The sequence below is a fragment of the Oncorhynchus clarkii genome, chromosome 6 (genome assembly GCF_045791955.1).
Source record: "Oncorhynchus clarkii lewisi isolate Uvic-CL-2024 chromosome 6, UVic_Ocla_1.0, whole genome shotgun sequence".
Lineage (NCBI taxonomy): Eukaryota > Metazoa > Chordata > Actinopteri > Salmoniformes > Salmonidae > Oncorhynchus > Oncorhynchus clarkii.
In genome coordinates, this window is record NC_092152.1 from 45,001,481 (window position 1) to 45,017,640 (window position 16,160).

General features: G+C 46.7%; 1 protein-coding gene across 2 annotated transcripts in view; it reads right to left on the bottom strand.

Moving 5' to 3' along the window:
- Window positions 1-201: 201 nt before the first annotated feature.
- LOC139411203 (E3 ubiquitin-protein ligase znrf3-like) overlaps window positions 202-16,160 on the bottom strand; it is a 122,274-nt gene continuing 106,315 nt past the window's right edge. The window contains exons 3-8 of one of the 2 annotated variants that reach the window (XM_071157136.1): window positions 10,269-10,343; window positions 8,027-8,158; window positions 7,473-7,583; window positions 5,462-5,629; window positions 4,406-4,508; window positions 202-4,070 (exon numbers count right to left, since the gene is read on the bottom strand). In XM_071157136.1, the coding sequence (XP_071013237.1) occupies window positions 2,164-4,070; window positions 4,406-4,508; window positions 5,462-5,629; window positions 7,473-7,583; window positions 8,027-8,158; window positions 10,269-10,343 (2,496 nt within the window). In that variant the 3' untranslated portion in view covers window positions 202-2,163. The remainder of the gene's footprint in view (window positions 4,071-4,405; window positions 4,509-5,461; window positions 5,630-7,472; window positions 7,584-8,026; window positions 8,159-10,268; window positions 10,344-16,160) is intronic. The other variant, XM_071157137.1, reaches the window with a different exon arrangement.

A 16,160-nucleotide genomic window follows, 5' to 3' on the forward strand; every position in this document is an offset into this window, starting at 1 on the left:
TTCATACACAACATAAGACATGGCTTAAAGATAAATATATTAGTAAATAAATATTCAGAGAACATATTTCCATTTATGAAATGTGCTGCTATACAGATACAGAAATATACAGATTGATTTCTAACCTTTTTAAAATGGTAATGATGGAGAAAATAATTATATTTCTTAAATTGTTTTTTAAAAAGCATTTTTTTGTACACATTTTCTTTTTATATAATCTTAAGTGCTACAAACAATTAAAACAAATTAAATAGTGACTTGCGTACCCCCAAATGTTCATTTGCAACACATCTCTATGTAAAGGCAAGATTAGATTCTCAATATCTTTAATTTATTAGGGCTCTGGGTTAACATATAAATATTGTTATTTCAAAACAAATGCCTCTGTGAAGAGAATGGGTACATTTCATAGAAACAGTAGAATACAGTCTGTAAAACAAACAGAAAGAAGGTATGAATGAACCAACAACGTTGATATTGTTTGTGAGCATGGTGTGATTTAATCATTAAAAAAAAAATCTAAAATCAGATGTGCTGCTTTTTTTGTAACTGTGTTGTAAAAAATACATCAACAAAAACACACAGCCACAGTATAAAAGAGATCCCTTGTGAATGATACTTTTTTCCTTTGGCCTATTTTTTTTAAGCAACACAAGAGCCTCATACGACCATCTACATTAGAGCTTAAGTGTTGAGGAGGCTAGATGAGTAACTGCCCCCCCCCCAAAAAAACCATGAGCTTCTAAACTAGAAATAGTAACTAAAATGGATATGAAACCAATCCTTTGAAGATTTCCAAATCTCTTTCGAGGAACTCAGAGAAACATTGTCACTATGTGGACCTCTATTCAACCAAAAAGCGACACAGTCCCGCCCCAGATAGTAAGTATGGCTCGCTGGCCTAAGGCTTGGTGTTGGACTGAGTATACCACAAACAGACAGAACTGTAGAGTAGTTTGTATAGCTTAGCTTCATCTTCTCAATGAGAGAAGTGGGCGACTGACTGACACTGGCTGTCCTCCAACTACCAAAAGATCCGAATCCCCAACAAACCCCCTAAAAAAAGAAAAAGGAAAGGTTTTGGTATTCTTACATAACCTTTCATCTGAGTTGGTGGTTTGTTGAAGCTTGTTATCTAAGCTGTATAGGTAACTGTATGTCATAAAAGAAGTACAGTACAGTACACACATAGTCAGGTCTAAAGGTGAGCAAAAAAATACTTATTTTATGCTAATACTATTGCTCAGAGGGAGATACTTTATTTAACAAGTAATACAAAAAAAGATAGGGGTCAAAAATATTGGTACTCAAGCACTCTCCCCTTGTGAGGATAACAACACTTGTCTTTTTCTAAAATGTTTTATGAGATTGGAGAACACATTGGGAGGGATCTTAGACCATTCCTCCATACAGAATCTTTCCAGATCCTTGATATCCTTCATCTGCACTTATGGACAGCCCTCTTCAATTCAAACCACAGGTCTTCAATCGGGTTCAAGTCCCGAAAACATAATATAGCTCAGTATTTGTATTATTTATTGTATACAGTCTTTTTTGCTCATCTTTAACAAGGGTGCCAATCATTTTTGACCTGACTGTACGTATAGTGCATACATACTGCATGTACATCCAGGCATTTGTGTAATAAGAATTAACAAGAAGAGGGAAAAAAAGGGAAAGAAATCCTCAAAAGTTTTGCACAAAATGGAGTTTCGATATCATGTGAAGAAAAACAACTCACCAAATCAGAAAATACAATCTCACAAACTGGGCCCAGCTAACACAATTAGTTGATCTTCTAATGGGTCTCATGACTGACCCTGGCTGGCACTGATGGTATGTGGTAGTAGCCTACATGTTGTGGTGTGCCCCTGCCAAGCCAACCACTGAACTTCCACCCATTTGTCGTAGCCTGATTCTCTATCACAGCCTGTAGAAGCTGCTGGTGGGGCCACGAGGTGGGCTGAGCCACAGGAATGAACTGGATAGGCCTGGTTACACCAGGCAGGCCATCATATAATTTTCAGTAGAAATCCACACCATCACCATATAGGATTTTAACATTCAGAGCTCAGAACAAGGCAACTGAGGGTTTGTTGATTGACTGAATGAACAACTGACTGGTTCGGTACCAAAGAGGCTGTTTCTGGGCTCCACACCCCCTCATATACCCCCAAGCCCCTCATCTGTAGCTTTACTGTTTCCCGACGCATCGTGGTTAGTGGCGTTCCGGGGGTGGAACAGGGCCCTGGTCTCTTCCTCCTGGGTGGGGTAAGTTTGACCTCTGAACTGTCCTGAAGTAAAGTACCCCCCTTCACTTGGCTCCACCCGCCAACGAGTCCCAGTCCGCCCCTCGCCCCCTTGCCCTTCCCCCGTGATGATGCTGCCTAGCAGTAGGCTGCTCTGGGTCTCCGCCCCCAAGCCCGGCTCACAGTCTGTGTCCTCATGGATTATGGGTATTCTCTGGCTGAGCTCGCCACAGCAGCCCTGTCCGGAGCAGGCGTCTGAGTCTGCAGCGTGGTGTGCGTACTGCACGTTCACGGCATAATCCTCGTTATAGCGCCCCCCTGTGGCCCGGTGGACCTTCATCTCCTTGTAGAAGAAGCAAGGCAGGCCCTCGTAACTCACCTGCTCCGACGGAGCTAACAGGTGCTCCCCCTGGCCGTAAAAGTTCTGCTGATGCTGAGAGGCGGAGCTCTGCTGATGGAACTCCGCCCCCCTGTGACAGCCACGCCCCGAGGAGGCCAGAGACCCAGCCGTGTCCGAGTCCTGCCCCTGCTGACCTATGCACTCCATGTTGGGTGGGAGTACCTCGAAACAGCAGCTACACGCCCCTGCTCCTACTCCCCCCAGGACATGATTCCCCCCTATCTCCTCCCCTGTCTGTCCCCCCTTCCCTCTGTCAGCGGCTCCCTCTAGAGGGCCGGCTGAGGTAGTGCTAGTGGTGCTGGTGTCCCTGGGTTGCTCCAGTGACGAGCGGCTGCTGTAGTTGGGCTCCAGACTGCAGCTGGAGAGCTGGTCCCCCGAGCCGAACCCACAGGCTCCTGGAGGAGGCTGTGGCTGCAGGCTGCAGCCATCTTGGCCCCCCGAGGGAGCTGGGGTTAGGGAGTCCTCGGCTGTGGAGGGACAGCCGGTGGAGGCCCCTGCGGCTGTGGCCCCTGGCTCCCCTTGCGAACCCCTGCAGGGGCTCTTACTGCGGTAGACGTAGGGGTCGTAGTCAGAGCTCAGGGAGCTGCGGAAGGTAGAACAGGAGCCGTACACCCCCTGGTTGCTAACCTCGGTGCAGTCCAGCATAGAATCACTGGATGAACAGTGGCACTGGCCCGAACTGCTGCTGCTGCTGTCGCTGCCCGGACAGTCGGCCAGGTAACCGCTGCACACAGAGTGGTGGCCATGGTAACAGCCCAGGCCTGAGGCACCGCTCCCTGCCTCCCCTATCCTGGAGCTGGTAGCAGGGGCCATGTGGACCACCGTGGGGTAGAGCAGACCCCCCTGGAAGGCCCTGCTGTGGTGGCCCTTGTGGGGCCCGGCACCCCCAGCCACCCCCACAACGCCTGCAGCCCCCTCACCCTGCTGGGGGAAGGTCAGGCCCTGGAAGTAGTAGTGTTGGTACATGGTCTCATACTGCGAGTAGCAGGCAGCACGCGAGAAGCTGCGCCCATGGAATTTGGGCCTCTTGAAGGCTCCATGGTGGGGCCCGGACTGCTGGTGCTGGGGGTAGGTGGGGGGGTTGAGGCCCAGGCCGCGGTGTTGGTGCTCCAGGCCACAGTGGTGGGGGTTGAGGGAGTGGTCCAGGTGCATGGTAGTGTGGGGGTGGTAGCCCCGGAGGAAGGCCCCGGCGTGGGCAGACTGAGGAGGGTACAGGCCCTGGGGGTCTGGGTGGTGGTCCACAGTGAGCATTGTGATGGGGTTACCATGGGGGTCCATGGAGGTGCGGGTGGGGTAGGTAGTCACCTGCCCAGCACGGTGCACCCTGCCTGGGTAGTGGACGGGCAGGACTACCCTCTGCTGCCGGTTGTGGATGGGATTGCCATCCATGCAGACAGGGCCGGGGTTCCCCTTCTTTTGCTCTGAGAAGAGGGGTGTGAAAGAGGGAGAGTGTTTGATTAAGGTTAACCTAGAGAGTCAAAGAAGAGTCTTTCAAAGGTTAGCTTTGTTACAGTTACAGTTTCATGTGTTGTAATATTTACTTTATTTCATGAAAAGGGTATTTTACAATCAACTGCATTTTGCTTGAACTGTTTTAGTGGGTTGTGTCGTCTAACAAAAGTGCTGGAAACTCTCATTAGAGAGCCACAGGTGCTCCCCCACTGGCACCCTGTTCCCCATATAGTACACTACTTTTGACCAGGGCCCATAGGGAGTAGTGTGCCATTTGGGATGCGGCCAGCGTGTACCAACTCACCGATAATGTTGTGTCTACAGTGAGGGCAGGTGTGGTGCTGGAGGAGCCAAGGGTCCACACACTTCTTATGGAACCTGTGGGCACAGGGGATGACCCGCAGCTCCTGTTGAGGGGAAGGAGAGCAGGAGAAGAGGAGGAGGAGGAAACAGGGGGAGAGGAGGAGAGGGGGAAGAAGAAGAGTTAAGGTTAGTTAAAAGGCTTATGCCATCGAAGGACATCATTGGCGTTTGATGGATGAATGGCCAACAGGTGGCAGCAAAGCAGCAAGAAGGTTTCTCTTCTTCACCGGTGTCACATTATACATCAGTATACAGCTACACTGAACAAATCCAACCTCACCATCAAACCCAAGACTACACTACTCATCATGACAGCACAGAGCCCTCAAACTACACCAGTCACCCTTATTCTCAAACCTGACACCATGCCGTTGGCCGAGCCAGAGAGAGCCTTATACAGAACACAGCAAGACTCACTGACACAAAGAAGGATCGTTATTATTCCGTTCTTGGACAGAGATGGCTCAAGTTTTTCCTTCCGTCTCTCTCGCCGTTTCCCTCTCTCCCACTCTCCTTCTCACCCTTCCTCTCCCACTGCCCCTTAGCATGACTCATCTCCTCTTTGGGCTCTCTCCCTCCCATCTTTTGTCTTACTTCACTGCTCAAACCCCTTTGATGCCATTCAGCCTTTTATATCACGACTATGCTTTGTTGTGTGTTTTCTTCCCCTGGTTTCCCAAGACGACACATAACACACTCACTGACTGGGTCCCCTGGGGGCCCGGGGCTCTGGGTTGGTCCCCTGACATCCCCAGGCTGGGCCATGATTAGCAATGCTGTTACTGTAAACCTTCAAAGGTCCCAGATTAGGGTCTAGGAAACATCTTTCTACAGTGACTTCCGAAATTCAAGTCAGTTCAAGTCAGTGACCATGTGCCTTAAACTCACCACTTTCAAATACCACTCCAATTAAAATGCCACTCTGATATAAGGCTCTTTCTTTATGAATAGTATTCAGTGTGTGTGTGTGTGTGTGTGTGTGTGTGTTCTCTCGCACCTCTCCGTCGATGTACTTCTCCAGACAGATAGCGCAGTCGGAGGTGGAGCTACTGCTCAGTGAATCCGATGCCCCGCAGCTGCTCTCGCGCTGCCCTTTGACCTTGGCCTTGAACTTCCTGGTCTCCATCTTCTCCAGGGCCTGGATGGCCATCCTGTTCATAGAACTCTGGAGATGGGGAGAGGGAGAAGAGAGAAGAGGGATAGAAATGGTCAGGCTGGGAATAATGGTACACAACAGGTACATAAAGAGGTACAGTATTGGTAGATAGCGTTGGTAGACAGGTACAGTGCTGGTAGACAGGTACAATGTTGGTAGACAGGTACATAAAGACAGGTACAGTGTTGGTAGACAGGTACAGTGATGGTCATGTAGCCTACATAGAGTCAGCAATATGTTGAGGACAGAGTGTCCTTAGCATGCCCCAGTGTGAACTCAACTGGAAAGAGGTTTCGTAACGTGTGACAAACTGCTATTTTAATTAACACTTCAAGGAAGTCGACATGGCTCATCAGGAACACACACACGCAAACAGAAACACGTGTGCACACACACTGGCAGGTTTCTCTATATTAATCCCAAAAGCAGTCCCCTGGAGTGTGTTCCTCTGTCTAACACACACACACAGGTGTGCTGGCAGGATTTCACCTGCTACTGTGCTGCTCTCCATCAAGGTTAATTAGATGTTAAAACCTGTTTTGAAGACTGGTTTTTGTTCGGAATTTCGGATGACTGACGTGCCCAAAGTAAACTGCCTGTTACTCAGGCCCAGAATCAAGGATATGCATGTACTTGGTAGCATTGGATAGAAAACACTCTGAAGTTTCTAAAACTGTTAAAATAATGCATGTGAGTATAGCAGAACTGATATGGCAAGCGTAAACCCGAGGAAAATCATTTTGGAATATATTTTTTTTGATGTTCACAGGCCATTTCAGTGCTAGCCTATGGGAAATACAAATAGATAGGACCCAGATTGCAGTTCCTATGGCTTCCACTAGATGTCAACAGTCTTTAGAAAGGGTTTCAGGCTTCCCTATTGAACATACTATTCTCCGTCTTAAATATTATCTTCATTTAGATATTAGCTTCTTATGGCTGGGGGCAGTATTGAGTAGCTTGGATGAATAAGGTGCCCAGAGGTGCCCAGAGTAAACTGCCTGCTACTCAGTCCCAGAAGCTAAGATATGCATATTAGTATATTTGGATAAAAACCAAAGTTTCTAAAACTGTTTGAATGATGTCTGTGAGTATAACAGAACTCATATAGCAGGCAAAAACCTGAGAAAGAATCCAACCAGGAAGTAGGTTTTCAAATGATTGTCTATTGGTCATATTGCACTTCCTAAGGCTTCCACAAGATGTCAAGAGTCTTTAGAACCTTGTTTGATGCTTCTACTGTGAAGTGGGGGTGAATGAGAGGGGAAGGAGTCAGAGGTCTGCCAGAGAGCCATTAACAATTTATCTCTACTTCTGCTTTTTATGACTCCTCTCTTTGGTTGGAAAAATGGCTGTGTTTTTCTGTGACTTGGCTCTGACCTAACATAATCGTTTGGTTTGCTTTCGCTGTAAAGCCTTTTTGAAATCGGACACTGTGTTGGGATTAACAAGAAGTGTATCTTTAAAATGGTGTAAAATACTTGTATATTTGAGGAATTTTAATTATGGGATTTCTGTTGTTTTGAATTTGGCGCCCTGCACTTTCACTGGCTGTTGTCACATCGATCCCGTTCACGGAATCTCAGCCCAAAGAGGTTAACTAGATGTGGGACCAGAAGTCCACACAAAGTCAAATGCTATTCCTATGGTTCAGGGTTAAGGTTAGGAATTAGTGTTAGGGTTAGAATTAGGTTTAGTTTTAGGGTTAGGAGCTAGGGTTAGGTTTTTGGGTTAAGGTTAAAGTTAGGGTACAAGTTAGGGGTTAGGGAAAATAGGATTTTTAATGGGACTGAATTGTATGTCACCACAAGGTTAGCTGCGCAAGACTGTGTGTGTGTGTGCGCTCGCTCACCTGGCTTCTCCTCTGTTTTAGTTTGATCTTGATGAGCAGTATGAGGCAGACCAGAGATACCACTACGAAGAAGGCCAGGAAGATCCCCATGTCAAAGTACTCCGTAGGCTGCTGTCGGGAGGGAGACAGGGGGAGAAGGGTTTGTTAAATTATGTCTATTACAGCCCAAGGCAGACATCTCACACACATGCTTGCATACACACGTGCAGGCACACCCGCACTGACGCACAGGACTGGGCATAGATGCACCCCTGGCACCGTCCATTGATAAAACGACTGTGTGAAAATTGTTGTGATATAACGAAGAATAGAGAGCGAGGGAATAAAGGAGAGGCTCAGATTTCTCTAGAAGAATGTCTTCCCATGTCTGTAACTGTTAGCTGCGGGACTAGACTCAGTATAGTGCTTTGTGAAGTGTGTAGGGTTTAAATAAGAGTTATGATCAAAATATGGCTTGGCTAGTCCATTCACTTGCAGTTGTGTGTGTGCGCGCACACACACACACACATCTAGCATCTTCCCAGTAGTTCTGGTTTGGCTTGTCTGGCTCTTACCCTTGGTGGTCTGTGCTGGATTCTGGCACGGGCCACTTTCTGCTTGTTGACTATGTTCATCAGCTTAACAGCATCGGCCCCCTTCACATAAACCACTGGCCTCTTCAGAGGGTCCTCCGCTACCTGGTTCAGCTGCAGGAAAGGAGAACACACAACAGGTCAGCTATACAAGAGAACACACACACACACACACACACACCTGTAGGAGAGAGAGATGTGGAAACTGTGGACTGCCTCCTCCACTGAGCTCCTCTTTCTCCAGTTTGCTGTCGGCCTCCCTCCCTTCCTGCCCTCTCTAGTCCATGTGTCAAACTCATTCCACAGAGGGCCGAGTGTCTCTGGTTTTTAATGAATTAAGGTCCCCATTTTAGTAAAGAACAACCCTCACCTGGTTGTCTAGGTCGTAATTGAAAGGATAAACCCAAAACCCACAGACACTAGGCCATCCATGGAATGAGTTTGACACCCCTGTTCTAGACTGTCCGCCTGCCTCCCTCCCTCCCTCCTTCCCTCGTCTGTCAGCCTCCCTCCCTCCCGGTCCTCTCTAGTCTCTCCAATCAGTCAGCCTCCCTCCCTTCCTACCCTATCTGGTCTCTCTAGTCTCTCAGCCTCCCTCCCCGTCCTCTCTAGTCTCTCCATTCTGTCGTCTCCCCTCCCTGTTCTCTCGTCTGTAATTTAGAAAGGCCAGGGGAAATACCAGGGATATTCACTTTTCAATTTCTTCCCGTCGTCATGTTACCAAGTGAAATATGCTCGCTCTGGTTACAGTATAGCAAATGGCAATTTCACATCTCTGCCTCTGCTTGTGTTCTTTCCCCCTGCAATCTACAAAGTTAATCTACACTAGACTCTCAAAAGTGCCAACACTGCTAGCACAGTTATGCTGCATGTGCTTGAATTGAAGAATAAAGTGAATTTGAAAGATGAGATACTCAACCACTCGAAGTCCATTGGAACTTAAAAAAAGTGCTTCTCTATTATCAAAAACCATCATGTTTAATTCTACATTAAATTAAGGCCTTCGTAAAAGTAGATAGATCATGTAAATGGCAAGAACAATTTAAAAAAGAGAGGTTAAAAACATTAACTTTCTAACCCTCTCTCTCCCTCCTAATTTCCCCCGGAGTACGTTAACTCTAACTCTCTGTAACCCCTCCTCCCTGCCCCTCGGCCTTGTGGGTCGTGTCTGTACCGATTGGGCAGCTGCGACTGGAAACCCTCTTAGGGGAATTTAACCCCGCGGGCCACACTGCCTTTCATGTGGTCCCTTCTCAAGCCTTTTATCTCTGTGGGTCGCTGCTACACTGCTGCTGTTGCCTACAGCCTGGAGGCCTGAACACAGAGAAACCTGCATGTCCGGGCCTGGTGCTCTGGGCCTGGCTGAATACCACGGGAGAATTCTTCTCTCTGACAAAGCTGCTATCGACGCTGCACCGGTGTAGGCTAGAGGGCGGAGGACAGACTTCTGTATTACAGACAGGGAGCTCACCAGCCAACAACATAGAAACAGGAACTAGCTCAGGTAGAATGGAAGGAGAGAGACAAAGAGAGAGAGGGAGAGGGAGAGAAGGAGAAAGAAGTAGAGAGAGAAAAATCAGCGAGAGAAGAGAAAGAAAAAAAAGAGTCCGAACGAGAGAGAGATAAAAGCGAACGAGAGACTTGGATTATTCGGGGTACTAGTGGATGAGGTAATGTGTTGGTGTGCACTAGCAGCTCTAAACTACCTCTGCAGTTATGAGCTCCACAGAGCACGGTCATGGTTGAGTAAAACCCTAACCTGAATATCAATTTAACGTCTCTCTCACACAGTACACTGTTCTTGAGGCAGACAGGGTAGAACTCAGTGTGCATCCTAAATGGCACCATATTCCCTATATAGTGCACTACTTTTGACCAGAGCTCCATGCACCATATAAGGAATAGAGTGCCATTTGGGACAAGTCCTTAGGCTAGACTCAAAGCCCCTAATAGTTGAATGAGCCTGCTTCATCCACATGGGTTTGACCAGAAGGGCAAACACACAACCTGCTTGTCATAGCAGGGCATGTCTCAGTCAGTTGACAGTGGTCTGTTAGGACAGAAGGTCTTTGAAAAGAGAAGAAGAATTTGGGTGTTTGAATGGAGAGGAATATGTTTTTAGCCTTAGCATGTTAGCTTAGCCTCTCTGTTTCCTTCATTGAATAAGTGGAGACTTCGAATGCGAGTGCTATGTGTGTGTGTGTGTGTGTGTGTGTATACTGACCTGATCGATGGCATCAGGGTTTTCGGACACGTCGAAGATGACAGCCGTCGCTCCCCTCTGAACCGCTCGCTTCGCCTGCAAGAGACAGAGAGAAACACAATCATTAGATATGCATAAATCATTCAAATGAAGGCACTACTTTCACTCTCTACTTTTGTTTACAAACATCACCTTGAACTCAAATAAGTACATCTGAAACGGAAATTGAAACCGAGAGCCAGACAGACAAGATCTTTGAGGTCGAAAAATAGACGTGTTGGCACAAAAAAAATGATGCACGCGCATCAATGTAGCCGGAAAGGTGTGTGTTGTTATGATTCTGAATGGACAAATAACTTGCAAAGATGACAAGAAGCTACCTTGTGGGGAATCCTAGGTGGCTCGGTTCAGCGCGTTGTATCTTGTTATAGCTAGCTAACCAATGTCATTGAATGTAATTGAACAACAAGTGTGTGTGCAAATGGGTGTGTGTTTTCAATAAACATTTGGAAACAAAATATAGTTTACATGCTGTCAATAGTCTAAGACAACCCAGTCTGTTTTGCCCCATAGTTGTGCACTCGTCAGTTTTGTTGCGTAACATCCAAAGTGTGTCTACACTGAGTGTACAAGAAATTAAGAACAGGGTAGCCTAGTGGTTAGAGTGTTGGGCTAGTAACTGAAAGGTTGCTGACAAGGTACAAATCTGTCGTTCTGCCCCTGAACAGTTAACCCACTGTTACTAGGCCGTCATTGAAAATAAGAATTTGTTCTTAACTGACTTGCCTAGTTAAATAAAGGTAAAATAAAAAATAAATACAATTTCTTCAGAACAGCCTCAATTCGTTGGGTCATGGACTCTACAAGGTGTTGAAAGCGTTCCACAGGAATACTGGCCCATGTTGACGCCAATACTTCCCACAATTGTGTCAAGTTGGCTGGATGTCCTTTGGGTGGTTGACCATTCGTGATATACACGGGAAACTGTTGAGCGTAAAAAACCCAGCAGCGTTACAGTTTTTGACACAAACCGGTGCGCCTGGCATCTACTACCATAACCCGTTCAAAGGTACTAAAATATTTTGTCTTGCCCATTCACCCTGAATGATACATACACACATTCCATGTCTCAATTGTCTCAAGGCTTCAAAATCCTTCTTTAACCTGTCTCCTCCCGTTTGTCAATACTGATTGAAGTGGAATTAACAAGTGACATCAATAAGGGATCATAGCTTTCACATGGATTTACCTGGTCAGTCTATGTCATAGAAAGAGCAGGTGTCCTTATAATGCTTTTTAGACTTAGTTGTTTCAATGTATTTTCCCCCTAAAGACATTGCACTCTCACTCCCAGCCACTGGAGGGGGTTGTGTGACTTTGAATGGCCTGACTCCAGCAGCAGCTAGGCCCAGCAGCTAGAGAGAGAGAGAGAGAGAGAGAGAGAGAGAGAGAGAGAGAGAGAGAGAAAGAGAGAAAGAGAAGAGAGAGAGAGAGAGAGAGAGCGCGCGAGCGAGAGATGACCGAGGGTGTCGACCCCAGTCCATGGAGAGGTAAACAACACGATGATAACTTTGGAAGGATGAGCACATGTGGTCTGTCTCTCAACTTTCTTTCTTACTACATGGTGTCACGAGAGACAGGCCAGTATACCAAATAACAGCCTATTGCCTATGTAGTGCACTTCTTTTGTCCAGGGCCCAGGTCTCTGGTTAAAATAAGTGCACTCTAAAAGGGAATAGGGTGCCATTTAGGACACATAAAAGAGCTGCCTGTTTTGGTGGGATGGTGTTTTGGCCTGCTTGGTGACATCACCATGTGGTGAATTAGTTAACAGACCAATAAGACAAAGAGTTCCAAAACTCTCTGCCAGTAACAGCTCGTTTTCAGTTCTCTTTGAATTATTCATTTTGATATCTCACATTTGGGGTTCACTAAGGATCGCCTACTCTTGAAAGTATTAATCTAAAACACTCTGTTGGAGACAGACAGGCAAAGCGGCGAATGAGGTGACCCTCAATTCCATCAAAGGATCAAAGGAGACACTCTCCCGCCCTCTGGTTATTCTCACTTCTCTTCCTCAACCGAAGTGTCACTACTCTAGTTCTCCTCATATCGACTGGATACCGGTTGCCAGCTCACAAGTGAACTGTGAAGGGTATCGCTGCCGAGCATAGGTCTTCAGACCCTGTTGAGAGGTTGACTTCTAACCAGGTTTTTGATTTAAGTATAAATTTCTACTTCTCAGTCTCTGTTAGTAGCTAGTGTCACTGCTAGCTATTGAGAATCAGTTAGCCCATGCTGCAAGGCTTTGGCTAACTTGCTGAGAGGCAAGCAAACCTCACTAGCATACCCTAACTGCAATACGGTAGCTTTGCTAGCTCCCTTCTATTGTCTAGTTAAGCTTCGTTCACCCATTGTGTTAGCTAGACCGACCCTCTCTGCCTTCATGGCACCGTCGGTCACGGGAGCATTTTTCTTTGAATGCTAACTTGGTCACTCGGTTTCCTTCAGCCAGCACTGAGCTAGCCACAGCACACCTTCACCATGAGGTGGCTGCTAGCTAGCTTACGCCCCACTAGCTTCGCAGCTATAGCGTTACAGAGTGCTCAATATTGCTTGTGCTATGCCGCAAGGCTCCTAACTAGCTAGCTTGGTGTCGCTGTTTACACAAGCTACTCTTTTGCTAGCTTCTAACTAGCTAGCCTATGCCGTCTGCACGTTATTTTTACAACAGGCATTGTTAGGTCCCCCTTATCCGTTGAAATGGTCACTGCTATCCCATCCCAGGACGAGCCTAGCCCAGCACTCTAACCCCCACGTTCTTGTGCTTGCGGCTTCATGATAGCGGGGAAAGATTCCCTCCCTCTATGCATTAATTGCTTGGGTAGGGAACATGCCTAGGAGGCGCTCGAGGACCCCGAGTCCTGTAAGCACTGCAGATTGCTTACTACAGCAGGTCTGAAGAGGAGGCTGAAATGTGCTTTTATCTCGTTAGCCCCCTCATGCCTCTGAGCCAAAAGCGACAGCTGAGGCTCAGCTCCCCACAACCGAGCCCAGTTTGGGCAAGGTCATGGATAGCCTCGACTCCCGCCCCTGACTGTCGAAGTAGTGTCAGGGGAAAGCGAGTTAGGGGACAACGAGGATGACGATGGGATCAAGTCACGGAAATCCTTGAGATAGCGCACAGGAGTTGGGGACTGATGACCCCGTTCTCCCATCCTCCAGTGGAGTTTGGGCTCCTTAATGTCTACAAGCGGACCGTGTCCAGATTCGAAATTGAGGGGCTGTCTTCTATAGGCGCTCAAGGTCTGTCAAGGTCACGGGGACCATTATATTGATTTATAATGGCAAGTGTGCTTGGAAGGGCCCTCTCCTAGAGGAGTTGACCTCTTGAGCACTGTTTTTGGGACATGTCTCATTGTACTGAGATTGGTCCATGTATTGGGCTTTCCCTCACTTTTTGAGGTTTTTCCTGATGGGTTGTCCCTGCATCTTCTTGGTCCGTACTCCCTTAGTTTCGGGTTGCTATGTAGGGACTTCCCTGGCTTCAGAGAGCATGTGTTGCGATACGCAACTTGACCATATCCCCACATGTGAGATATATTTGAAAAAGAGAACTTAAGTGTACCTGTGTAACCTCAGTTCTCTGATATTATGAGTGAGATATCTCACAGCATTTCCCTGCGCGCAAGAGAGTGAGGAAGAGAAGCATGCTTGATAATAATCAGAGAGCGGTCCTTAGCGAACCCCACTCAAAATATCACACTCCTAATATCAGAGAACTGGGTTTCCCAGTTTTTTGTTTATTTGACCATTTTAATTAAAACAATCACAGTAAGAAGTTTGCTAAGACCGTCTGAGAATGGTCTGAGTGGGGACGGGAAAACTGAAAACTAGCTGTTATTGAGGTTTGTAAATCTCTTGCTTGTTGGCCTATTAACCTATTTAACTCATGGTGATGTCAACAGGCAAGCCAAAACCTCATCCCTCTGTACCCACTGTTTCTTGAATAATTTTACTTATAAAAAAACATTGGAAGGGGCGGCAGGTAGCCTAGTGAGTGTTGGGCCAGTAACCGAATGGTTGCTGGATAGAATCCCCGAGCTGACAAGGTAAAATCTGTCGTTCTGCCCCTGAGCAAGGCAGTTAACCCACTGTTCTCCGGGTGCCGAAGATATGGATGTTGATTAAGGCAGACCCCCGCACCTCTCTGATGCGGAAGACACATTTCGGTGGAAAGTAAATATAAACAAACACTGTATAGCCTCAAAATATGGTTAAAACTATCATTTTTATATCAGAGATGGTAAGTCCTTGCTCTGTCTATGGATTTGATAGTGATTACATTTCTCCAGCCCGATCCCTCAGCTTTTTAACGAAACAGTGGCACGTAGGACGCTTTTTTATTGTTTCAACTGCTGATTGGCCCTTTAACTCCTACTTTCCCTGACCAACCAACATCCATTCTGTCTGGGCCCCTGGGGTGTATATTCTTTACGCTGATTCTGTTGCAAAAAGTTTTGCAACAGAAACTGTTTCCTCCAAGCACTATTGAGTTGAACTGTTTTGTTCTTCAATTAAAGTTGTAGTTAAGCAGCTGGAAGAAGTTGGAACAAACCCCGCGGACTTCATTCCACTTTAGAGCACGGAAGAATCGACAATTTATAGGGAAGGGAAAGGCGATACCCAGTCAGTTGTACAACTGAAATGTGTCTTCTGCATTTAACCCAACCCCGCTGAATCAGAGAAATGCGGGGGGGTTGCTTTAATCAATAAAACGTCATCGGCACCCGGAGAGCAGTTGTTGTTGGGGGTTAAGCGCCTTGCTCAATGGGCAGAACGGCAGAATTGTCCAACTTGCCAGCTCGGGCATTCGAACCGGCGACCCGGTCTTTCCATACGATAGATGTTCTATCCCAAAGATGAGAACTTGCAGAAGCCACCGTGTAGGGGAGAACGGGGAAACCCTTGGGACTCGTGTTCCCTACAACCAGGACGGATTCCTCTCCAATACTGTACAACCGGAGATAGATCAGTAGAAAGACTAGCGAGGGAGAGCAGAGAGCAGTCATAGGCTCTTGTCAAAAGCAGTGCACTATAAAGGGAATAGGCTGCCATTTGGAACATACTGTGCTTGATCCCTCCCTCTCTCTCTATTCCCATCATTTATATACAGTACCAGTCAAAGGTTTGGTCTACCTGTGTAAAGGGCCCATGGAGTGGAACCTTTCATCAATTGGGCCAAAAGATCTTCCAGGAGAATGGAACTACACACATGGAACATAAAGTACCAGTTATGTTCCATGTGTGTAGTTCCATTCTCCTGGAACGTCTTTTGGTTTGGACACACCTACAGTACTCATTCAAGGGTTTTTCTTTATTTGTACTATTTTCTACATTGCAGAATAATAGTGAAGACAAACTATGGAATAACACATATGGAATCATGTAGTAGCCAAAAAATGGTTAAACAAATCAAAATATATTTTTTATTTGAGATTCTTCAAAGTAGCCACCCTTTGCCTTGATGACAGCTTTGCACACTCTTGGCATTCTCTCAACCAGCTTCACCTGGAATGCTTTTCCAACAGTCTTGAAGGAGTTCCAACATATGCTGAGCACATCCCAAACCATCTCAATTGGGTTGAGGTCCGGTGATTGTGGAGGCCAGGTCATCTGATGCAGCACTCCATCACTCTCCTTCTTGGTCAAATAGCCCTTACACAGCCTGGGGGTGTGTTGGGTCATTGTCCTGTTGAAAAACAAATGGTAGTCCCACTAAGCGCAAACCAGATGGGATGTCCTATCGCTGCAGAATGCTGTGGTAGCCATGCTGGTTAAGTGTGCCTTGAATTCTAAATAAATCATAGACAGTATCACCAGCAAAGCATCCCCACACCATCACACCTCCTC